This window comes from Biomphalaria glabrata, chromosome 14 (genome assembly GCF_947242115.1).
Source record: "Biomphalaria glabrata chromosome 14, xgBioGlab47.1, whole genome shotgun sequence".
Taxonomy (NCBI): Eukaryota; Metazoa; Mollusca; class Gastropoda; family Planorbidae; genus Biomphalaria; species Biomphalaria glabrata.
In genome coordinates, this window is record NC_074724.1 from 36,716,967 (window position 1) to 36,742,628 (window position 25,662).

A 25,662-nucleotide genomic window follows, 5' to 3' on the forward strand; every position below is an offset into this window, starting at 1 on the left:
ACAGCTGTTTAGTAATCTGCAGTAACAAGTTTTCGCCAGCATCATACACTGTTTTGTAATAATAGTAATTATAGAGTACTTGCTTACAGAAATAATATAATATAGATGAATCAACATTATTAAGGTGTACGGTACATTAAATAAAATAACTGATGAAGAAGACAACATAGCAAATTTTAAAATACTGTGGAAACAATCCTGTAATAATTTCACTGAAGACAAACAAATGATATACAATGAATGGCATTGCCTTCAATTTCCAAGATTAAAGAAATATGCGAACCCAGTCATGACCTGTATATTTTTCCACATCTGGTGCAGACAAAGCCATCTGGTGTGGGGTCTAGTTAAGTTTTCTTTATAGAGCAAATCAGAATCAGGTGATATGGTATTAGATACTTCTGGTCAATGATTTTAAAAATAAAATTGGAAAGCTCATTTACTTTAAAAGACACAAAACAAACTAGTGCAGCAAACTATAGAATAACTATAAATGGAAAAGGCAACACATTATATAAAGAACTTGAAACTGTTTAATAAAAGAAATAAAAACAAGCAACATAATTTATCTCTAGATCCAGAATTATAAGAGGATGTACAAAATGTTCCTCATAATGATAAGGACAAGGAGGCTCATTATCTAAGGCCGGCCCTGGTTACATGTTTTAGAGGTCTATTATTTCATGCACAGTACACCAACGATTGCTTCATTATGATTGATAGATTGCTTCATTATAATTGATTTCCTTGTGTAAATGCTTAAAATGGTATAAAGATAAGAAATAGACAAAAACTAAAAAAAAAATTCCGAACAAGGGTAAGTACTTTATCTACCTAAGAGTCATTTGTACTTTAGCTACCTAATAGACATTTGTACTTTATCTACTTAGTAGACATTTGTACTTTATCTACCTAATAGACATTTGTTTTAATATAAAGAAAGAATGCAATACAAAAACAATATATCCAAATAGTGTATAAAGAGAGATGGCTTGCAGAATTGTCTCGGGAAGAACAATATTTACAGCACATCAATGGCTGTGTCTGGCAGATACTACGGCTAGTACACAGCTGTGGACTTAAATCTGGTTCTCCTAGTACACACTCTGTTAAAAGGATGGCTGCCTGGTCGTGCGGTTTGTGCGCTGGACTGTCGTTCGGATTTATCGACCGTCGAGGGTTCAAACCCTGCCCGCTCCCATCTCCCGTCGTCCTGCGGGAGGTTTGGACTAGGATGTAAACTATCTTCAACTCTGAAGGAACATCCGAAACATGTAAAACATTTTACAAACAAACAAACATTTTAAAAGTAAACAGATAATTATAGGCCTACATTACTTTCATCATGTCTCGACTACTGTAAACAGTACTGCTTATTGCACAACTTAATCAAAATTAGATATGTTGACCTCTAGTTCCTTTGATGGATTATGGGCAGGACATGGCCTAAATTGTGCGATGTGTCAAAAAAATACAAATACCTCTAGCTCACAAAACAAAATTTAAGCAACCGATAAAGTGGATTAGTTTAAATAAGGAAACAACAAACCTATGGACTGAACAGAATACCGACAAATAAACATTTCCAATACATGGTTGAATATTTTTTGTTATTATAAAGAAAAGAATTACTTCAATAAAACAGGAAACGAGGCATTTCGTGTTTTGTAGAAACCTCACTCAATGGTTATGTCTGCCCTGAATGGCTGATTGTGGCAAAATATGTAGGTCACAGTCGGGGCTACATAGCCACGTGAAATACTGCACTCCTCATTAATCTTCAGACTCGAAGACAAGCTTTAGTATTATTATTAGAAACCTCATTAAAATTTCTTACTGTAAACAAAGTTTCTACCATAACTGACATCATGATAATTGTTTCCACTTACAAGAGCTAAGGCAAAGTAAGCAGATCGAAATATCTAGGCCTACTGTATATTTTGTTTTTTTTTATAGTTCTAATGTTTTAATTGGTGTAATGCACAAAATGTAAGACACATTTCCTAATGGATAATAAAGATTATTATTATTCTCTCGACAATATTACTGGCCACCGAAAGGCAGGAAAGCCGCCATAGCTTTGTGTGGTCTGTCAGTCTGTCCTTTCCTCAACCTGTGACACTTATAGAAAATCTTGTGAAAATCTGATTTTACAGCTTGGAAAATCTCTTTTGCTTAGGCTACTTTATGATTTCTGAAAGTTAACCGTTTTTATTGTTATAATAATTATGCAAGCCGTTTTTTTCATAAAAATGCACAATGATACACAATCTTTGATACATAAAGATACACACTATTTTATTTCCAGTGATACATATGAGTCTATATTGAATGAAAGTACAGGTACAATCTTTTAATTAACTTCTCTTGACTCAAAATATTTTTACGTATATAGAAGATCGTTTAATGGCTATGTATCTTTTCTAAAACACGTTTATTATACAAAGGAATAGTTTAAAGCTTAGAACCTAGATACAAATTGCAAATAACTTACACTACCAAAAGCTCAAACGTCAGATAAAACACATGTAATAAAACATAAATGGCTGCTTAATCGTTTGTTATGCGTTCTGGGCTGTCGTTCGGTGGTCTCGATGTTCATGAGTGCAAACCCTGCCCGCTGCCTTCCCCCTTCGTCCTGCGGGAGGTTTGGGCCAGGATGTAGTTCATCTTCAAAACTGAATAAGCATTTGAAAAATGTTAAATGTATTCGCACACATTTTGTTACACATTTTCCAACCGTTGGGGGACGTTAATTGTGTGGTACTTGTAGTTGCAGAATTGTAATGTAACGAGCAATAGTGACAGCATAGTGATGACTTTGTCTGGCAGACACTAGTGTTAGTGCACAGTTCTGGCCTCAAGTCTAGATCTCCTGGTTCACATTCTGTAGACAATTTAAAAAATACATACTATATCATCAAGAATGTCTTCAGTGCTCTTCGATTTGTGACTTGCAGCATACATTATTTTTATCTAAATGTTTAGCAACTAATGAAAAAGATTAGGCTAAGGGATTAGTGGGGGCAGGTACGATTAAAACAGCAATTTCGTGTATTATAACATCACAAATATCTTTAAGCGAAAACAACTTTTGTAGTCTACACAATTGAAACAATAATTTGCATTTTTTGATTATAATTATACACGTCACATTCTTTTAACACAATTTTAAAAATTTAATGCACGCATCACGATGATACTCTCTCTGTAATATACACAGTGGTATAGAGTTGGTATAGACTGAAATACTATTTGATAAGCAATAATACACATTAATTCACAATTTTACATTCTTTGAAGCAGAAAAATATACTGCCTTTTTAAAGCGAGGATTGGACTTATAGTCATAGTCGAGTTCATAGAAAACCAGAAACGTGTTCGTATTCAACCATGATGGAGGAGCTATGTATACATATACACACACAATTACACAATAACACAGTCACGATCGAAAGACTACAATATTGTAACGTCACTCTTTCTATCCAGGCTTTATGCAAACACTTCACAACCTACTCAACTTGACAATTCGGGCGCCATAAAACTTAATTAATGTCTAATATCTTTATGAAACGTGGGTGTCACTTCAAAAAAGGAGTCAATTAGTCAATACTGTACAATTGGTAACACGTAACAGTGTCTGTAGAAATGCTTAACCGTACTGTATTGATGTATCAAACTCTGTACTGTTGTATCAAACTCTGTACTGATGTATAAACTCTGTACTGTTGTATCAAACTCTGTACTGATGTATAAACTCTGTACTGATGTATAAACTCTGTACTGTTGTATCAAACTCTGTACTGATGTATAAACTCTGTACTGTTGTATCAAACTCTGTACTGATGTATAAACTCTGTACTGATGTATAAACTCTGTACTGTTGTATCAAACTCTGTACTGATGTATAAACTCTGTACTGATGTATAAACTCTGTACTGATGTATAAACTCTGTACTGATGTATAAACTCTGTACTGTTGTATCAAACTCTGTACTGATGTATAAACTCTGTACTGATGTATAAACTCTGTACTGTTGTATCAAACTCTGTACTGATGTATAAACTCTGTACTGATGTATAAACTCTGTACTGATGTATAAACTCTGTACTGATGTATAAACTCTGTACTGATGTATAAACTCTGTACTGTTGTATCAAACTCTGTACTGATGTATAAACTCTGTACTGATGTATAAACTCTGTACTGATGTATAAACTCTGTACTGATGTATAAACTCTGTACTGATGTATAAACTCTGTACTGATGTATAAACTCTGTACTGATGTATAAACTCTTGACTGTTGTATCAAACTCTGTACTGATGTATAAACTCTGTACTGATGTATAAACTCTGGACTGTTGTATCAAACTCTGGACTGTTGTATCAAACTCTGTACTGATGTATAAACTCTGTACTGATGTATAAACTCTGGACTGTTGTATCAAACTCTGGACTGTTGTATCAAACTCTGGACTGTTGTATCAAACTCTGGACTGTTGTATCAAACTCTGGACTGTTGTATAAACTCTGGACTGTTGTATCAAACTCTGTACTGTTGTATCAAACTCTACTGGCCTCTCAGCCTCGTCCTTGACTCGTACTGGATTCAACTGGGCGACTTCACACTGGACTTGATTGTAATGGATTCAACTGGGCGACTTCACACTGGACTTGACTGTAATGGATTCAACTGGGCGACTTCACACTGGACTTGACTGTAATGGATTCAACTGGGCAACTTCACACTGGACTTGACTGTAATGGATTCAACTGGGCGACTTCACACTGGACTTGACTGTAATGGATTCAACTGGGCGACTTCACTGTACTGGATTCAACTGGGCGACTTCACACTGGACTTGACTGTACTGGACTAAATGTAACTCGTGAATCTGAACCGTCATGACCTTCTCTCTTTTTATAGGGTGGTAGAAGGCCTTCTCGAAAGCGAAAGAACATTGCCATTCCTTCTGGATGATCATATGAACCGAGGAATCGCCCCTCGCCACAGTTGAAAGTTCGTCCAGGTCTGGCCTTAGATTAAAGGTAGCCTCGCACAGGACTCAAAAAATGTTTAGAGAAAAAATAGCAAAACTTGGACCAAATCTCAATCTAACAGAAGTCTATAGCTCAATGTCTACTGGTCTAGCTCTAAGCTCTAGATCATCCAGATCAAATCTCAAACTAACAGAGTCCTGTAGTTCAATGTCTACTGGTCTAGCTCTAAGCTCTAGATCATCCAGATCAAATCTCAAACTAACAGAAGTCTATAGCTCAATGTCTGATGGTCTAGCTCTGAATCATCCAGATAGAATCTCAAACTAACAGAATGTCTACTGGTCTAGCTCTAAGCTCTACATCATCCAGATCAAATCTCAAACTAACAGAAGTCTATAGCTCAATGTCTACTGGTCTAGCTCTAAGCTCTACATCATCCAGATCAAATCTCAAACTAACAGAAGTCTATAGCTCAATGTCTACTGGTCTAGCTCTAAGCTCTACATCATCCAGATCAAATCTCAATCTAAGAGAAGTCTATAGCTCAATGTCTACTGGTCTAGCTCTAAGCTCTACATCATCCAGATCAAATCTCAAACTAACAGAAGTCTATAGCTCAATGTCTACTGGTCTAACTCTAAGCTCTACATCATCCAGATCAAATCTCAAACTAACAGAGTCCTATAGTTCAATGTCTACTGGTCTAGCTCTAAGCTCTAGATCATCCAGATCAAATCTCAAACTAACAGAAGTCTATAGCTCAATGTCTGATGGTCTAGCTCTGAATCATCCAGATAGAATCTCAAACTAACAGAATGTCTACTGGTCTAGCTCTAAGCTCTACATCATCCAGATCAAATCTCATACTAACAGAAGTCTATAGCTCAATGTCTACTGGTCTAGCTCTGAATCATCCAGATCAAATCTCAAACTAACAGAAGTCTATAGCTCAATGTCTGATGGTCTAGCTCTGAATCATCCAGATAGAATCTCAAACTAACAGAATGTCTACTGGTCTAGCTCTAAGCTCTACATCATCCAGATCAAATCTCAAACTAACAGAAGTCTATAGCTCAATGTCTACTGGTCTAGCTCTAAGCTCTACATCATCCAGATCAAATCTCAATCTTACAGAAGTCTATAGCTCAATGTCTACTGGTCTAGCTCTAAGCTCTACAATATTACATTATTCCATCTTGGATTCTTCTCTCTAACACTTTCATTCAACGCGCATTCGCAGGAAGCAGTACGAAGCAGTAAATGGCCTAATTTGTTTTACATACGTCCGTGCAAAAGAAAACGAAAAACTAATTAACCAAATTTGTTAATTAACTATTGGTAATTAATTACTTTGTTTGGTATCTGAAACAATGAAAATAAATAGTACTTGATTGAAGTCGTGGTATAAGCCCCTTTATATTAGGCTGCCGTCTGAGGCTTAGTACGGTTACCGCGTTGGCTTGAGAAGCCTGAGAAGGCCTTAGCCCCAAAGTTCGGTCGTTACCTTTTTTTTTTTTAAATACACTTTAAAAGCGATCACCCAGATACCCCGTTCTTTCTCCTTCTTTCCAACCGGTTGATAAAAGTGATAGGATCATAGGGTATTGAGAATGCTAAAAGGATGAGATAGCGCTAAACAAAAACATTTGGTATAAAATATATTTAATCGCAGATGTATTAATGTTAGTCTAGCTCTATTACAAATTTAATTACATGACTGATCCAAACTAATTGATATAAATTAATATAAGCTTTGTTGTTTTTTTTAAGTATTTTTTTAAAGTCACATTTACTACCAATACATTGCCTACTAGTTTTGGGTGAAGTGGATGGTATCAATGGTCTCGTTGTCGTGGTACTTGTAGTTGCAGACGTGTAATATGACGAGCAGTAGTGACAGCACTGTGTTGGCTGTATTAGGCAGACGCTAAAGTTAGTGCACAGTTCTGGTCTCAAGTCTTGATCTCCTGGTTTACAATCTGTACAGTATTTAAAAAAAAAAATACATTACAAGACTATACTTGAATGCTCAAAAAAAAAAAGAGCGGCTTTTGCAAAGTACAGTTTTATTGTTTTAGATTCGCAAACATACAATGCTTGGCAACAAAGAAGAAGAATTATGCTAAATGAGGCCTGGGAAATGTAACAAAAGAAAAACCTGTAGACATAAAAGTATTTAAAGATAAGCATGTCAAAATACTGGTAAACTGCAGAAATCAGATCCCCACACAAAAAAAAAAATAATTAAATTTTCAACATTGCCAAATCTTTGCCACATTCCTTGTTGTAGATCCGATAATGAGTGTGAGAAAAAAAAACGTGTTCAAACTTTTTACCAGACAGACAAGTGAATCGATAGAAAATAAAATATGAGAGCCTAAGTTTAGAGACTAAGCGACTATAGAAATAATATAAAAAAACATTATACCTAGTTATATTAGAGGGACTTTTTATGGTCCGACAGTTACGCTGGGCAGGGCACGTATCCCCTGTAGGGGACGAACGTATGCAAAAAGCAGTCTTTTTTGGTGAGCTAAAAGGTGGTCGACGTAACAGAGGCGCCCCATGAAAACGCTTCAAAGACCAGCTTAGGAGCTAACTTGCCCTAGCTGACATAGAACAGAGTACCTGGTTGCATGCGGCCTCAGAACAAGACAGCTGGAGGTCACTCACAAAGGCCGCAGGATACACATTTGAAACTGATCTTCGGACTCGAAGATAAGCTTTTTTTATATTAAACGAGGGGATAATGACAACTGACCATGCAGCCACCTTCGAGGCCCTAAACATCCCTAAGAATATTCTCGCTACCTGTTAGAGGGCAATACAGCTGCAAACCTACAATATCACCTTGTAAAATGTCCAGTAGATAATCGACGCCGTAAGCGCCATTATCCAGACAATTCATTGGGAACGAATTTATTCAACGACCAGGCATGGACCAAAGTCTTATCTGAAGGTTCCACAATGGCAGCGATCATAACTACGATTGGATCGTCCCATATACGTGGCGCCTGTTGTTCCCGTACCCCGCCCGGAAATGTCTTCATGTTCTTGTACTGTAACCACAACAATACAGTGTGAGAACCACCGCTCCAGCTACGTCCTCACATCGAGTGAGATACAAAAAAAAAGAAGTTATTAGGATATCAAGTAGAATTTAGAAATCTTTAACTACAAATCCCGAAACTAAAAAGTGTAGCTAGAAGAAGAGACGATTCAATTTGTAACGATAAGGACGCCTATGTAAGGCTACTTTTCGACATTTGCCCCTTGTGAATACATATTTTAAAGTGCTTCAAAGTCTTATGAGTAATTGAGAGCGCCTGCAAATCCGAGTAGCTATTACGAAAACGTATATATATCACGATGTCACTAATCGAGAACATCAAAGCTCACCCAGCTTTCTCATTTCTATCAAGAATTGCATAGAATCCTAAATGCTGCTGGTAAAATCATTGGCAAAAAAAAAAAAAACCCATTCGGGCAGCTACAAGCTAAAAAGATTCTAGAAATAAAAGGTCATCCTTTGGGTCAGGATTTTGTGATTTTACCATCACTAAAGAGATACAAAACACCGATAGCAAAGACAAACAGACACAAAAAAATCCTTTGTTCCCCTGGCAATCAAATTATTAAATAGAAACAATCTGATGTAAACTTTTCGCAAAAATTGCATATGAAGGCCTGATAGTACTTATTGTTAAAAACTAGTAGTTCATACATCCCATTAAATGTCAACAAATTTCCCTACCTTTAATTGAAGTGAATAGCACAAGGGGATTTACTGTCGTGGATCTTTTAGGTGTGCTTCTTCTGGTGCTGTACGTTGGGGAAAAGGGGGTGCCATAGTTACACGTGCCGCAGCAATCCACTTGAGAATTCAAGCAGTGATCTTTTGTACAATCGATGATTCTATCTCCGTATTCACAGCCTAAAGTGGTACAATCTCAAATTTAAATTAGGCCTATATGGAGAATTCTTTTAAAAAAGTCTTTCTGGTGTGTAAAGTTATGAACTATCGATTCGCTGTGTGTTTTAATAGAGCATATATGGCACACAAATTGCTGAGGAAAATAGGACAGCGCTGGCAGAAGAAAAACGCCAGAGAAGAAAAACAAGGCCAATTACACTAGCTCCAGCTGGAATAACCTGCCCAGCGTGCAGCCAAACATTCCGGGCTCACATAGATCTGACCAACCACATAAGGAAGCACAAAACCCCAGTGCAAAACCACGATGGACGAACTATAAAATATGTATGTTTTTTTTTTTTGGCATTGCACTATGAAAATTGTCAACTCCATTTAATAATTATGGATTTGTATAGATAATTATCACCGTTTGGTACAGAGGCGGACTGAGTGTCAAAATCAGCCAGGCATTACTTACTATTGGCCAACATTTTGAGTGCCATATCATAAGTATTGTAACGAATCTCCCATATCCAGGCTCTCTGCACCACACGACACGACGAACTTAAAGAACCTCACAACTCAGGGCTCCAAAATAACAGTAACATTTTAATTTCAAATACATCACAATTGGCAATAACTGAATGTCCAAAAACCTTGTCTTACTCCAGACTTCACACACCTTGCTGGTTCTGACTTCGCCTCGTACTGGTCACATTGCGAGGTAACGTGAAGTGATTCTGTACTCGTTGAGGAAATCGTAGCAATCACCACATTTTTTGTCATAGGAGTTACTTTCATACGGCTTGCTATTGATGTTACAGAAGGCACCATCTTCACTAGCATGGCCATTGTAGCTGCGTTTTTCGTGGCTCTGGGTTTCTACCACCTCGTTTAAAGTTTTCAGCTCGGGGCTCGCCATCTCTTCCACTGAGGTGTACATCTGTTCTACCCTGGCACAGGTCTTGTTCTGTAAGCTCACACTTGAACACATTCTAAAAGTCAGCCAACATTTGTTCTATAAAAGTAATCAACAGCTCTACTACATCGAGCTCTAACTCGAACAGGGAGGTGTCCGGATCTTCACCTACTTCAGTTAGCAATAGGAAGGAAAAAAACTCGCATTTACAGCTTTAGTTCTGAATAATGTAGAAGTAGTTTCCTTTATTCAATATCAAACACAATAATTAATTGCCAATAATGAATTGACTAATGGGTTTATTTTTAATTGGTTCATGTTTTCTTAGCTACAAGAATAATTATTCAAGTTTCCACTTGATACAAGAATAGGTGTTGGAGAAATAACATCTACATTTATCTAAGGAGACCAAACCGCACATATTTAACCATATATCTTAATTCTGAAGGATTACATTCCTCTAAGATACTATAAGCGTTACTAGACATGGATTGACATGTATGGCATTATGTATGACGTAATAGATCATTGAAAGTGTGTATTGAGGTTTACCTTTCACGGGCCTAGACACATTGTTACACGTGTCACAACATGCTCAATAGCCAAGAGTAGAGTAACAGTTGCCCATAAAGTCATTGATAAACAAACTGCAAGAATAGCTCGGTCTGTCTCCAAATGTACAGTTTTCTAGAGAGAGTAAAATGTAACAGAGCTTCTCAAAAGATTCCTCAAGCGGACTAATTCAACTTAATGCCACCACATCTTTTAAGTATGATTTCTTTCCCTTATTTTAAAAAATAATTCATTATAAATAGTTAATTAACAGAGCTGCATTAACCGTAGAGTAGCAGCAATAGCACAGTATTAAGATTTACTACTTCTAAAGAGAAAAGTAGTGCTGGGGAAATTAAGTTAGCTTTATAATGTACAGCTTTATAATGATGGCAGTTTTAAAAAATGTGTTTTACAATGGACACAACTGAAGCGAATATAATTTCAAAAATATTTAGCCTATTATCGTACGGAGGTGTTGCATGGTACCCCCATAGTACCAATATAAATTAGTTTATTTTAAAAAATCAATATTCAGTTCTGATTAGGTGAATAAGAAAAAGAATATTTACACACCATCAAGTTGAGGAGCGTAAGGGTCGCTGACACATTGTCCATTTATGCAGACCTGAAACAAAGACAGGTATTTAAAAATTCAATGATTAAAATTGTATAAACTGTGTGATAAATTACTTATTTTGTTTCAAGATCTTACCAAGAAGAACATAAAAATACTTTTAAAAAAACAACAAAAGTTATATTAAATGTAATTGAATCAATTAGTTAAAATCAGTCATGTAATTATAGACTGGGATTTTTAATTTCGGGAGCTTAAGAGCATCTCTGAGTCCACCCAGCTCTAATGAGTACCTGACATTAGTTGAATAAAATTAAAGGCAGTTGGTCGTTGTACTGGCCACATGACACCTTCCTAAACCATAGGCCACAGAAACAGGTTACCTTAACAACATCTGAGATATAGACCGTATGGTCTGAAAGGTAAACTTTACTTTTTTTCCTTATATGTAAATATATATCTAATTGTATATAAAATAGACGTTACTTCAAAAAAAAAAAGAAGATGATTACGTCCTTCGCGTCCTTTAGCCATGCATATTAACCAATGACCTAAACTCTGCAAGTCACTAGTTTTCCTAGCTAGCTCAGGCAGCCCATTCCATGCTCTAATAGCACTAGAGAAATAATTTATATATATCCTCCTTCGTGATCGAAGATGAGCACATTTCTCATATCCTATGGACTCGTAGATGACTGTAAAGTCCAATCCTCACTTTAAAAAGCCGACCGCATACATGGCCTGGGGTGGGTTGGGCCAGTTGCAGATAGGCTTGCTTTTTTCTCTCAGCTTTTTGTTAGTTGTTAGTTCGGCGCTTTTTCACGCTGGTCACTCTTCTTGCTTCAAATCTCAAAACTCCAACACTCACAGCTTCACGCCATGAGGAACGATTGAGAGCTAGTGCTTCCCAGCGGTAAATGTCAATATTACACTGGAGCTCTTGAGAGTGTCTTTATAGTGTTTGCTGCTTGCATTGACCCCCATTGGGAGCGCTTTCCTACACACAACTCCCCGTACAAAGGCCGTACGGAAAGGCGATTATCTTGCATGCGGATTACAACTCCCGCCTATCGAAATTGGGATCTTTTTTACCGTCACACCTTATGATATTTCTGAACTTAAATTGTGTAATGTCTCTAAAAATAGCTCGTTTTTTATCTATAGTATTAGTCTATCTTTATGTAATTGTACAGCAGACTGACCTAGATATATAAATCTGTGTGATAGAAATATTTACACCAATGGTTTTCATTTAGCTTAATCAATGCGCTATGATCCTATCACTTGTCTGGACCAGTTGAGAAAGGGGGAGGGGAGAAGGGGGAGGGGGTATCTCGGCGAATGTTTACATGATCTCCTTTTAAATGAATTTAAAAAAATGTTCCCTAAGAGCTAAAGATTCCTCCAGCGGACTAATTCAACTTATGCCACCACATCTTTTAAGTACGATTTCTTTCCCTTATTTAAAAAAATAATTCATTATCATAGTTAATTAACCAATTAGCTATTTTGAAAATTTTATTCTTGTGTTATCAGGTAAAAAAAAAATGAAGCAAAATTTCAGCTAAATACGAGATTGGGTGTGGGAGAAATAACAGGTACAAACTTTTTGCCATACAGACAGACAGAGTGAATTGATCAAATCTTTGTAAAAAAAATGATGTACTTCTATTATTTGTAATTAAAAAAAAAATTCATCAACATTTAGACCAGTGTTTTCTTAATAGTGTTCCGCGGAACCTTTGTGTTCCGCGAGGCCTGACTTGGTGTTCCTCGAACTATTTAAATAATTATTAGGAATAGTTAAGGCCTACACGTGAATTAATCTCTACGTATGAATTAGTTTCTAAGTAAATGCAGAAAAAAAAAAAAAGATTTTGTTAGTTCTTCCTGGTAACAAAAAAATTCTATAACATCACTATGAACTTTGAACTGACCTAGATTGAACCAAAGATAGAAAAAGCATATCTCTGCACTGTTTTATGGGGCGACTGATAACAAAACAGATCAATTTATTTAGTGGAGGGAATTACATTTTTTTATGTTTTAGTCAAGCTTATTTTATTGCTTGAGTTTTCATATATTTACTTTATGAATGTAACCCGTTGAATTTTGTTGGTGGTAAAACGTAAAATGTTGTAAAATGTTTTGCATGTTTCGGATGTTCATTCAGAGTTGAAGATAATTACTTCCTAGTCCAAACCTCCCGCAGGACGACGGGGGATGGGAGCGGGCCGGGCAGGGTTTAAACCCTGGACAATCGATACATCTGAACGCCAGTCCAGTGCGCAAACCGCACTACCAGGCAGCCACAGGGGGCTGAGGCTAGGGTGGGGGAGGAGGGGGTGAATTTGAGAATCCCCCAGCCCCCACTTGAGAGGGGGCCCCTATTGAGTGTTTTTTTTTTCCATTGAATATTAAATATTACGCAAAATGCAAGGGCCCCCAAAGAGGTCAAGCCCCCCTCCTGGGCTACCAAATGATGGGAAATTCCTAGCTACGCTCTGGGTAGGGGTTGAACATTAAAGCCTCATTAACTAAGGATTCTGTAATATTAGTTTTGCTTCATTTATTTCTCTGGATAGGGGAAAGGGACGATGTTGGCTATTTCTGCCACAAGTAGTACTACCAATGAAATAGTAGTTGTAGTGGGTGGAGTCACAATAAGCGAGTTTAGGGCTAGACTAAACCCAGAAACATGAGAAATAGTTAGAGAGAAAGATGGAAGAAAAAGAGAGAGTGAAGGACAAAAAAAAAGAGGGAACAAAAAAAGGAAAAGAGAGTGAAAGAAGGAAGGAAAATAAAGTGAGAAGGGGGAAAAAGAGAGAGAGGAGGGAGGAAAATAGAGAAGAAAGAAAAAAATGAGAGACAGAAGGAGGAAATAGAGAGAAAGAAGAAAAATATAGAGTGCGGATGCATGTGTAAATCAGATGTACTCGAAGTATTTCTAAAGATACTTGATTATACTAAGTGCGTGCGTACCTTGTTGAGTGTATTTTAACTGCGAACTCAGACATGAACATCACATTACAAGACATGAACAGCTACAACAGGATCAAAGCCTCAAGAACCAAGTTAAATCCAGATGAACAATATAAATCATCTTTAATACAGAATGGGCCACAGTCTAGTCCGTCACTAACAACGATGTTTACCCCTCAAGAGTCTAGCAGTAACTGATTTCTATCAACCTCTAACCCCAAAGTCTATGTCATCACTATACAATGTACGTTCACTGTCGGTCTAATAAAGTGCGCAAGCCAACAAACTAAACTAGCTATCTAACAAGAGAGAAGAAAGAAAGGATGAAAAAAATAAAGAAAGAGGGGAGGAAGGAAAAGAGAGAGAAGGAAGGTAGGAACAGAGAGAAAAGAAAGAATAGAGATAGATGAGAGAGAGAGAAAGAGAGAGAAAAGGAAGGATGAAAAGAGAGAGAGAAGGAAGGTAGGAACAGAGAGAAAAGTAAGAATAGAGAAAGATGAGAGAAAGAGAGAGAAAAGGAAGGATGAAAAGAGAGAGAGAAGGAAGGTAGGAACAGAGAGAAAAGAAAGAATAGAGAAAGAAGAGAGAGAGAGAGAAAAGGAAGGATGAAAAGAGAGAGAGAAGGAAGGAAGGAAAAGACAAACAGAGTTAGAGAGAGAGAGAAAATGAATGAAAAGGAGAGAGAAGGAAGAGAGAAAAGAGTGAGAGAAAAGTAGGAAGGAATAAAAAGAGAAAGAAGTAAGGAAGAGAGCGAGAGAGTGACGGAAGGAAGCTCCAAAACAAAGATATACTGCTGCAAGGGTGAACGACTGCATAGAAACTACAAGAAACATGCATAGATGTGACCCTGCAGGTCCAAGTAAAACGAACGACATTTGGACCACGAGGCCTTACTGCCCTCTCACAATTTTTTTAAAATTTAATTCAGTAAACAATTTTTTTCTTTCTCCTTTGGCTTAGATTTGTCTTGCTAGTTCTAGTACAATAACCGCATTGTCTTAGCGTTTCTTCACCGATCAATAACCCTAATGCAACCAGTGGTTGATAAACGTTTCTGATATATATTGAGGATCGATGAAAGCTTACCTTTCCATCGCCACAAGATGTTCCAGTGAGTGCTATATGCGGGATACATAACCCTCTTAAAACATCTGCACATAACATTGCTTGGCAGATTTCAGTGATAGAGCGTCTAGATTCGGAAGCCTGATTTAATAAAATTAAAAAAAAAAGGTTACAAAGACAGTTTGTGTAGAAACACAAACTCAAAATCGGCACCCGAAGTGGTCCACCAAGGCAGGTAAAAAGGGCAGGATTCAATATTTTTAGAAAGAACATCAGAATGAAATTGAAAATGAAAGAGAAGAATGAAGAAAGAAGGTTGACAGATCTTGTGTGGTGACCAAGGGTCCAGCAGACCAAAGGATAGGTGAAAGTGAATGTGTAGTCAGACGTGAACGTGGCCTAACTGATGTCTTATAATGAATATCTAATTCATCTAATTGTTTTGTAAAGGGTCGATCTCTTATTCAAATCCTCAAGAAAAAAACATTTCCGTAAAAAAAAAATGTACTTTAATTATCGACTGTACAGCATTGTCTGGACCCTGCTGGGCCATTATCCATGGCATTGGGTTGTGGGCGTCGAGAGCCCGGAGTGGACTGTTCACTCTGTGACCAAGGTGTGATTACCGGTTAACGCTGTTGTATATAGGCCTATATATATATATACTCATATCTTAGGCACACTGATTTAATATTGATCACGATGTATAACCATCATTTATTGTGTCATATCATATCATTGTTTCATTAAACCTTTTGCTTTGTTTTACGCATTCTCGTTGTTGACTAGTATACGTTATCAGATTACCATTATTCGTTCTCTTGGTAATTACTTCATAAATTAATTGATAGACAGTAAGGCGTGTCCAGGCAGACGAGCCAAAGTGTAACCCAGACAGGAATTTACTACTCAGCGTTGAGGTGGGGAACCCTGTGGAGTATTACATACCCTAGAACCTATCAAGTTGATACTTTAAACAAATATTTACTGTACCTAACAAACCACGAATCAATAAAAATAAAAAAATAAGTGAGTTAATAATTGGTAATTAATCATTTTGTTTGATATCTTATAAAATAAATAGCTTGTACATTATTGATATAGTTTTAAGGGTGGAGTTCTTCCCCTTTAGATTAGGTTTTCTTTTTAATAAAAGAATTTCTTTTCTTTTTTAAAGTTCCGATTGCCATACCAGGCAGTGATATAACAACTTAAAATGTGAGCGTGATAAAACATCGCCAAGGATTTTTAAATGAGGACATTTTTCTAAGTGCGGTGAGGTGGCTGAGCGGTAAAGCGCTTGGCTTCCAAACCGGGGTCCGTGTTTCGATTCCTGGTGAAGACTGGGAGTTCTAATGGGTACCTGACATTTGTTGGGGAAAACTAAAGGCGGTTGGTGGTTATGCTGGCCACATGACACTCTCGTTAACCATAGGCCACAGAAACAGAAGATCTTTACATAATCTACCCTATAGACCACAAGGTGTGAAAGGGAACTTTTTTTTTCTAAATAATCGTAATCTTTGCTGCCCTTTTGGCCGAAATAATCAGTATTTACACTAAAAATTAATTTGTTGACTAAGATAGTACCAAGGTATTCACAAATTTACATTATTTCAATGTTCTCTTTTGCTACAGAAACAATATCGTTTTCCTTCTTTTCCCTGCGAAAATCGATTATCATTTATTTTTTTACATTTAATTTTAAGAAATAGAAATTATATCTACAGTATCTCTTTGTTCTATTCTCTGAAATACTCATTTACCTCCGAGAGCAGGGCAAGGAGAGTCTCATCAAATTAGGGGATCGGTAATTAATATGATGATAATCAATGATTAAGAAGTGACTTAGCAGGAAATAAAAGTGACTAAGAAGTCAATGCATGATGAAGTGACTAAGCAAATATTGCGTGATATGAGTGATAACTCTGCTTAGCAGGAAAGAAGTTAATTTAATTGGGCTGTTAGGGAGTTGTGTTACTTACCCTGCAAAAGAAGGAATCATTTCCAAAAAACTGTTGACACTGTTGATCAGGTTTGATCACCTGACCCAATAGTTTATCAGATACATCTGGAATGTCTGCTGATGCTTCGACAGCGTAGACAAGACAAGTGTAACCTCGACTTGGAATAAACATTTACAATATATAATACATAGAGTTTACATTTTAGCTTCAAATCTTTACTCCTTTGAAGTTAGAGTTACATAGGCAAGACTCGTGTGTTGGTCGAGAGAAAGGGAGGAATGAAATGGTTTAAGCTAGACTGTGCACTGTAATAATAATAATAAAAAGGCCCTTAACATTCCTAGGAAAATCCTCGTTGCCTGTCAGAGGACGGTACTGCTGCAGACCTGCTACATCACCAGAAAATTCGTCAGTGGAAACTGATAATGTGACTACGATGAATTTTCTTTCCCTTTAACTAAACTCGACCCTGGCAGCGCCAGAGAATGAATAGTCATTCTTTTCTAACATAATAATAATAATAATAATAATAGTAGTCGTCATCTTTACTATTCATGATTGGATTTGATGTGTGTGTGAATTGGAGTTCTATATTTCTATATTCTCTATTACCTTGGTAAGAATCATAGATGCTTGGGTGTACTGTGTAGTGAATTACCAGTGCGCGATCAATACATAGCTAACACAGTCACAGAGAGTCGATACAGAATCCAAACTTGAGATAGCACAATGACTAACTTTTATTACAGAAGGGGACACAGTCGAGCCAGTCACTAAACTAAAAGTCCACATCAATAATGTCAAACTCACTAACAAGGGCGTCACTAAAATGTGGCGTTTTAAAGTCCGTCTACTGAAGTGCGCCTAGAAACTAAACTAAGTGCCATAAAGAAAGCATGCTTACAAATGCCGAATACTATTTAAAAATGTCCGTTTTTCAGCTTATAAAATTGAAAAGACAGACTCAAACTCAAATATAACCTAATAACAAGCAAAATAAAAATAATATTTAAAAAAGTATTAAATCTAGTTATATCAATTAGTTTGGATTAGTCATGAAAATTAAATTTATAACATAAGGGGCCTATCTTGATTCTAGACAAACAATAATAAATATGCGCGATTAGAAATATTTTCAACAACTGTTTTTGTTTAGCTTTTAGGTTTTTAATACGCTATGATCCTATCACGTGTCAGCACCAGTTGGAAAAGGGATTGGGGAAGGAAAAAAGGGAGTATCTGGGTGATCACTTTTTAAATGTATTTGTAAAAAAAAATGAGCAGCCTGAGTTTGAACTCGAGGTCTCCTCAGCCTCCTCAAGCCAATACGGTAACCCCTCTGCCTGAGAGATGCCTATGAAAATGGATTTTACAGTTATTTACAAAATTTTCTTTCTACAAATAATAATAATTCAGCATATCAGTCAAGTGAAATTTCTTTCCCTTGCTCGAGATACCAAAACAAAGACACCCAACAATTCATTAACAATAATTAACTAACTAATTGGTTTTTTTTTTATTTGATCCTTGTACTGGCAGATAAAAGAAATTGTGCAAAATTTCAGTTTTTTTTTTCCAAGATTGAGTACGTGAGAATTAACATGTACACACGTTTCACCAGACAGACACAGGGAGTTGATACAAGCTTTGTAAATAATAAGGCATGTCTTCGACTCTGAATATTTATAAGAATGCAGTATTTTCCGTGGCTAAACAGCCCCATCTGCGACCTACATACTTTGCCACAACCAGCGCAGACATAACCATTTTCCGCCGGTGGTCGATTTACATGTTCTTTTCGAGGCACCACCAAATTTCAACAGCCACATGCAGATCTTGAGTTGAAACAACAACAAATAAATGTTTTCACAACAATGTAGAAACCAACCTGGAGCTCAACTTTTCCTTCAAAAAGCTGGTAAAGTAACTGACACTGCAGGGAGAGAACAGCCATGGATTATACTCTGTCCCAGGCTTTTTTTCCGCATCAGGAGAACCCATAATGTATCTCTCTGAAGCGTTGCAGGGATTGTTTTCTCCGTCGTGACGGGCTGAGAGGCTGCAAATTGTAATAAATGAACTAGTTAAATTTCCTAGTATGGTTGTTTAAGAAAGTTTTGTCTTTTCCTGCCTCACATGGCTGCTTTGTGGTATACTCCCCGCTCCATATATTACAAAATCAAAGTCTCCTGCCCGCCATAACCTACAGGAGGCTTTCAATTGAATCTAATACTGCTTGGGTAGGCGAACTAAAGTAATAGCAAAATTCTTTATTGAAGAATTTCATGATAAATTAAACAATGTAAAGGACAGTGAATTGCGACTATGAATCTTATCTTATATGATACAGACGTTACTTCAAAAAAAGAAGATGATTACGTCCTACGCGTCATGCATTTAGTCATGGATATTAACCAATGACCTAAACTCCGCCAAGTCACTAGTTTTCCTGGCTAGCTCAGGCAACCCATTCCATGCTCTAATAGCGCTAGGGAAGGAGATTTTGTACAAATTTGTCCTAGCATATGGAATGAGGAATAATCTCATAAAAATGATAATGAATGCCTGGCCATTTGCTATAGTCGAAACAATGTCACCGACACAGTAGTTTCCCCCTCTCCCCACAGCAGTTCCCCCTGTTATGACATGATTAGGATTTAGTTATTTGTTTCGGGAATAAGGGGAAAGTTGTACTTAGTGACAAGTGATGTGAAAGATAGTTAAAAAACAAGAACTCTCTAAGCGACGCTTTAGAATCAAGACGCTTTCTTCTTTACAGTAAGAATAAGAAGAATTATATAGACAGCTAGTAATAGAGGACATCGGACGGTTCCCCTGAACTACCAACATGATTTACTTTACATTTGTGTTTGGTAATCCACTTATCATAATCAGCTGTTCCTTTCTTACTAGACCATTTTGTGCAAAGTCTACAGTCTACAGCTATTTGTAAGAATTTCTGCGTCTAAACATTTACCTGTTTCTATTGATATGGCTGTAACAACGCCATGATGGCTCGAGTGCCCTCGGCGCTGCCATGTCCCATCAACGCTCACACCGCAGTCTGTGATGCCTTCTTCGTTGCTGATTCCAACCTTTTCTTTCACTTCCCTTGCAGCCTTTTCCATACTTTCTTCTGCAACTTTCTTAGATGCAAGGCCTATGGTATGCATTACAGATTGATAAGATGTTTCAGAAATAGGAGGTGGACTGTTTGTGTGTTGACAAAAATTCAAGAGCGCACTGTGACCTTGACCTATGGATCTTACAAATGATACCATTCTGAGATTTATTTCCATAAATCCTCTTTTTTGACCATCTCTATTTTCTTTAGAAGATCTAAAGCTTTCTCCAAATGAGCAGTCAGCTGAAGTGCATTTCACAATTAGTTCCTGACAAAATCCAATTCTTGCGCTTTCATTCAAAAACAAATTTAGAGAATAGTTGAAGCATTTACTTCATTTAGGACATATCAAGTAACTTGCCAAGAAATTATTAAAACATGCTAGGTTTAAAAAGATATTACAATCCAGTGGATTATCTGATAAACTTGATTCAGATGAAATATCTACATTAGGTGAAGCAGCTTGATGTGTCTCTTGTTGTTTACCAACTTGTCCATGATCATCACTTGTACTATATCTACTTGTAGACTTTGCAGACTTGGTGTATTTATAATTATTTTAAAATTTATTCCCACGAAATTTTCTTTTTCTACCACAACTTTGCCTTTTATTATGCTTATTGGCCATTATTGTTACACAAATAAAAATGCAATATGAATATAGATCTAAATATCAAAATATACAAAAGAGTCTTTCACCAGCAGCAATCCAAAACGAAAAAATGTTGCTAGAAATTACACAAAATCCAACAGAAAATAAACATGCTTTTGTTGACTGGGACAGTGAAGTAATAGAGTACATTCCCTTAGCTACTTCCTTTATATCTATAAGCATATCGCATTTCAACTTCATTAGAAAATAATTAAAAAGTATTATTTACAAAGAAACAAAAACAAAAATATTTACCTGCTTATGGTCGTTGCTAAGGTAAACAAACACTACCCCACCTAATAAAAAAAAATATTTTAAAATACTTCTAGAAGGAATACTTGCCTCAAATAAACTGAATTTGATAGAGAAATGGTTGTACAATATAAATATGATGAGAATGAAAAAGTGATATTTTGGTCATTTCTTACTATTCTCTAACCTTAGATCCACCTTAAGTATTAAAAGTGTTTGCTGTTTTAACACCAGCGACGACTCAATGTATCGATTGTTGGCCTTTCGTTGGTGTTATCTGTTCCAGTATTGAGTTCAGTGTTACCTCCAGTTGGACTTAGTTACATTTTCAAGTACTATACAATGCGGAAGAGCATAACACCCCTCTCCCCACAGCTGACGTACCCAACGAAACAAAACTTTTAACACTATCGCTAGGCGTATCAGCTAATCTATGTAACACATCTCCTTTAGTTTTGCTATTAGCCCATTTGTTTATAAGTCTAATTAAGTAGACGCGGTGGGTGAGTGGTTAAGCGCAGTGGCGTCACTAGGGGTGTGCGGTCCGCACCTGGTGACACCCACGTGAGTAAAATGCAACTTTTAAAACTAAAACATTAATACCTTGAATTTGAGAAAAATAATTTCTTGTAGACACCAGGAAAAGAGTTTCTGAAGCTCAGAAATGTAGAAAAACGCTCGGCGTCCGGGGCTTCGTCCCGGAACACTACGAGTGAGATTAAGGCACTCTAATCATCTAATCTAACCAGTTGAGTGGCAAACCTAGCATTGTTTATTTTAAACTGTTCACAAACACATAGACTGAAACGCCTCATTCGACGTATAGGGCTGCAAGCTCTATCCACAGCCCTTTCCCAGCTGGCTCCACGGAATTCAGGACTTCTAAAAAAGTGTGAGGCCATGCTAGACATGTTTTTGCGTTCCTCTTTTCGGCTTTCATCTTTAAGTCTGACTTTGGTAAACGTGTTTCGTCTTGTCTAATGTGATATGTCTCACAAATGTCAATCGACATTCAGTCGCCACTTTCCTTAGACGGCCTGTAGGGGAAAATATTTCTCTATTGGGTACATTATCTCAGTATGTTTTTCCTAGTATCTTTCTCAGCCATCTACTCAGCCTCGTTTCAGCCTTCCACGTCTCGAAGCGTGGGGGCCGCTGGGACAATGATTGTATTGAGAAGCTGGATTTTAATCTCCAGGCTAATTAATTGTGTTTATTCAGATAGGCCTTAATTTTTAAATCCGACATGCAACACCATGATATGATCTTCATCGCTTGAGATAACACCTTCTAAATAGGCTTGGTTAACTTTTCTATTTGTTCAAGATCTGTATAACCAATGCTTATGGGTGTATTGGGTAACCTGCACCCAATATGCATAACTTTGAGGGCGTCTTTATCCGTCATCTCGAGTATACATTAAATTGTATTTCAAAGTAATGCTATGTCGTCGGCAAAATCCAACTCGATTGAAATCCGAATGCAGCCCGTTTAATGTATTTTTATGACATCGTCGATGGCTACAAGAAAGTGAAATGGGGAATAAGATATACCCTAATCTTATATACGTCTCGATGTTTAAGTAGGCCACCGTCTGTTGTGACACAACAGCTTGATTCACTTTAGACATGTCGCTGAATCTGGACAAATTGTTGCGAGTTTCCTTATAGCAGCATTAATGCCTTCCAACAAACTAAATAGCAAAGGATTACCCATGTGCCAGTTCATGTGCTACCGTTTGAGAAGTAGAGATAGAATAGCGATCTTCTTGGCGATCTTCTATCACAGAAGAGCTCTTCCCGTTTGTTCGGCACATTGTTTCACCAAAAGCAATCCCTGAGAGAAATTAGGATTCCGTTATTAGAACATAGGTTAAGGATTTGTCCTGGATATGGTTTGGATATGTTCTTTCAGATTTGTAAGCAAGTCATAACTAAATGGATAAGTAAATTGTGATATCATGAGTGTTTTTTTTTCTACCTATTTGAAATAATAATATTAGTATAATATTACTGAATAATTATAACATATTAAATTAAATCAGATTCCATTTTGCCCTAACTGGCATGGGAGAATAAAGCTGACAGAAGAAGGCCTAACCCACAGGAGCCGAATACGAAAAGGAAACTGAAATAGACAGTTATGCTCCTACTTAGATCACTCAATCCTCATGCTCGGCTTCTCAGGCGCTCTCAATGGATTAAAAACAAAAGTGTTAATAAGTTGAACAGATTTATTGACCAGGACCAATGTCTTCCGCTCTACTAACTTGAGTGTCTCTCTTGTCACTATTCTTAGAGTATCTCTAATCTTGTAGTTTCTGTCTTTGTCAAACTACACGTATGGTTCCTATATTGCTACTCATTAAATTTCCTAAATCTATCTATAACTCAAGAACACTCTACAAAAAAAAAAGGATTTGTCGACACTAGATGTAACAAAATATGAAGGCTGCAACTGGGTTTCGTATCCAAGTGAAATATTGCTTTTTTTCATTTACTTTTTACCTTTACCTATTCCTTAGTCTGTTGGACCGTTGGGGCACCATGCAAGATTCGTCGACAGTCTTTCTCCATTTCTCTATGTCTTTTGCTTTAGAACCTCTTTCAATGACAGGCCCGTCAATTCTTTTATGTTGTCCTCCCATCGCTTTCTCTGTCTGCCTCTTCTTCATTTTTTTTATTGGTACTGTTCCCTAAAGGAAGGGCTTTGCGAGCCTTGATGATTTTTTAATATGAATATAAAGTTTTTAACGCTAGTTAGCAGGTCATCATGGGGTCCAATCGTTGCGGTAACCCTGTCTCTTATCTCTTGGTTTGTGATGCAGTCTTTGAATATGATACCTAGGATCCTTTTGTAGCATCTCTATTCCATTGTTAGGATCCTACTCGTCAACGTCCAAGACTCACAATACAAATGCGGCCATGACAAGGGAGCGTATCAGTCTGATTTGTTGTCGAGGGCTAATACTTTGCCTTTACATAATAACAATTTTATTTATAAAGCGCTGTTAACAAACAAAATGTAGGCTCCATGCGCTGTAATAACATTACAAACACAAACACGACAGCTACAATGACAAACTAATCTAAAAAAGTTTTAAACAGATAAGTCTTAATGTTCTTCTTAAAAGTGGTGTAGCATGTTGTCTGTTTGAGATCACTAGGGAGTGAGTTCCAAACCTTTGGTCCGTGCACTGAAAAAACCCTCAGACCGTAGCTTTTGAGGGAGAAATGTGGCACCACTAAAAGCGTTGAGTCCGTTGAGCGCAGGGCTCTCTGGGGGACATATGGAGTAATCAGTTCGCATATTATTATATGTTCTGAAAGTGCTGCTGTGGAGTGCAATTCGGGCCAGTAGTTAACATTTCATTTAGTGCCACCAAATGCAGTTCCCCTAGGGCCTCGATTTATCTAAGGCAGGCCCTGGAGGCAAGAAAAGTGATAACTCAAGATGTCTGACCAGCTTTAAAAAGTGAACACTAAAGAGGACACGTAAATGAACATCATACAATAGACGTTCATGAACATCTTGCACACAAGCTCAAAGTAGAAATCTTGAGCTGAATTGTGAATAGAAGAACTTGAATGTGTAAAGCTTAGACTTAGAAGAAAGACTCGTTCCAATGATAAGGATTACAGGAAATTGATTAAATGAGAAATCATAGACCATCAAACGGCTTCATTAGTGAAGACTTCATTTAAAAACAACTTAAATTTTAACTTGTTCGATTTGTTATTTCACTGCTAATCTTGAATCACGGTCTAATGAAGTCATCAGTCAAAACAAAGAGACGAAGACATTGAGAACTTTTAGTAAGAAAAAGGAAATACTTTTAAAATACGACCTCAGCGTTACGACCTAGTTTCCCACTACATGGCTGCCTGCTCGTGCGGTATGCTCGCCGGACTGTCGTTCCGTTGTCTCGATGGTACAGGGTTCCTACCCTGCCAGCTGCCATCCCCCGTCCTCCTGCGGGAGGTTTGGACTAGGAAGTAAATTATCTTCAACTCTGAAGAAACATCCAAAACATGTGAAACAGTTTACATTTAAAAAAAAAAGTGTTAAGCGTATAATACATACACTCACATCGTATCTGGTTCGTAAAAAAAACAACATTAAATTTAAAAAAACAACATATTAAGCTGTTGTAACAAATCAATTGTCAAACAAGATTCTGGAAGGAAGTATGATCATGAGCTGAGGTAGGCCTATCACTTTGAAGTACTGTCAAAAGACATTAACCCGAAAAGAGAGCACTTACCTAAGGTATCTTGTTTATTATTGTTACCATCCGCTGTAAAGAGGTTATAGCTGTAATGAAAAGAATGGATGCGATATTGTTTCGTTATTAATGTTAAATGTACTGAACTGAATTTAAATGACTCTATTTTTACAAAGCTTATATCAACTCATTCTGTCTGCCTTGTAAAAAGTTTGTACATTCTATTTCTGATACGCCCAATCTCGGATCAAGTCGGACCCTAACCCGATATACAGTGCTTTTTTGTAAAAATAAAATTGGTGCCAGTACGCAATGATCGAGTGCCTAACTTTAACTACTAGAAAATTAATAATAAACATTAAAATACAAGAAAAGTCATAATTTTAACCCCAAAATTAAAAAAGGTGCCGGCACTCCGTACTGGTGCT

The 25,662-nt window shown here is 37.0% G+C and overlaps 1 protein-coding gene across 9 annotated transcripts; it reads right to left on the reverse strand.

Moving 5' to 3' along the window:
* Positions 1 to 510: 510 nt before the first annotated feature.
* LOC129922774 (A disintegrin and metalloproteinase with thrombospondin motifs like) lies at positions 511 to 25,398 on the reverse strand. 9 transcript variants are annotated; one of them, XM_056009929.1, is made up of 11 exons: positions 25,274 to 25,398; positions 22,722 to 22,845; positions 19,959 to 20,141; positions 18,870 to 19,040; positions 17,000 to 17,138; positions 15,036 to 15,155; positions 10,967 to 11,018; positions 8,761 to 8,940; positions 6,818 to 6,985; positions 2,741 to 2,887; positions 511 to 1,106 (listed from the first exon to the last, which is right to left on the reverse strand). In XM_056009929.1, the coding sequence occupies exons 3-11, from the start codon at positions 20,018 to 20,020 to the stop codon at positions 913 to 915; spliced, it is 1,233 nt and encodes a 410-aa protein (XP_055865904.1). In that variant the 5' UTR covers positions 20,021 to 20,141; positions 22,722 to 22,845; positions 25,274 to 25,398; the 3' UTR covers positions 511 to 912. The 9 variants fall into 9 exon arrangements, with proteins under 9 accessions (XP_055865904.1, XP_055865905.1, XP_055865906.1 ...); XM_056009930.1 differs by lacking the exons at positions 22,722 to 22,845; positions 25,274 to 25,398 and adding an exon at positions 20,805 to 20,943; XM_056009931.1 differs by lacking the exons at positions 18,870 to 19,040; positions 22,722 to 22,845; positions 25,274 to 25,398 and having other exon boundaries at positions 19,959 to 20,320.
* Positions 25,399 to 25,662: the final 264 nt, after the last annotated feature.

Coding starts and splice junctions, on each gene's coding strand:
- LOC129922774 (XM_056009929.1), bottom strand. CDS start 20,020: ATGGCAGCGCCGAGGGCACTCGAGCCATCATGGCGTTGTTACAGCCAT. Junction 19,041..19,958: donor AGCCATATCAATAGAAACAG/GTAAATGTTTAG, acceptor TACAATTTGCAG/CCTCTCAGCCCGTCACGACG. Junction 11,019..15,035: donor CATCTTGTGGCGATGGAAAG/GTAAGCTTTCAT, acceptor TCTTTGTTTCAG/GTCTGCATAAATGGACAATG.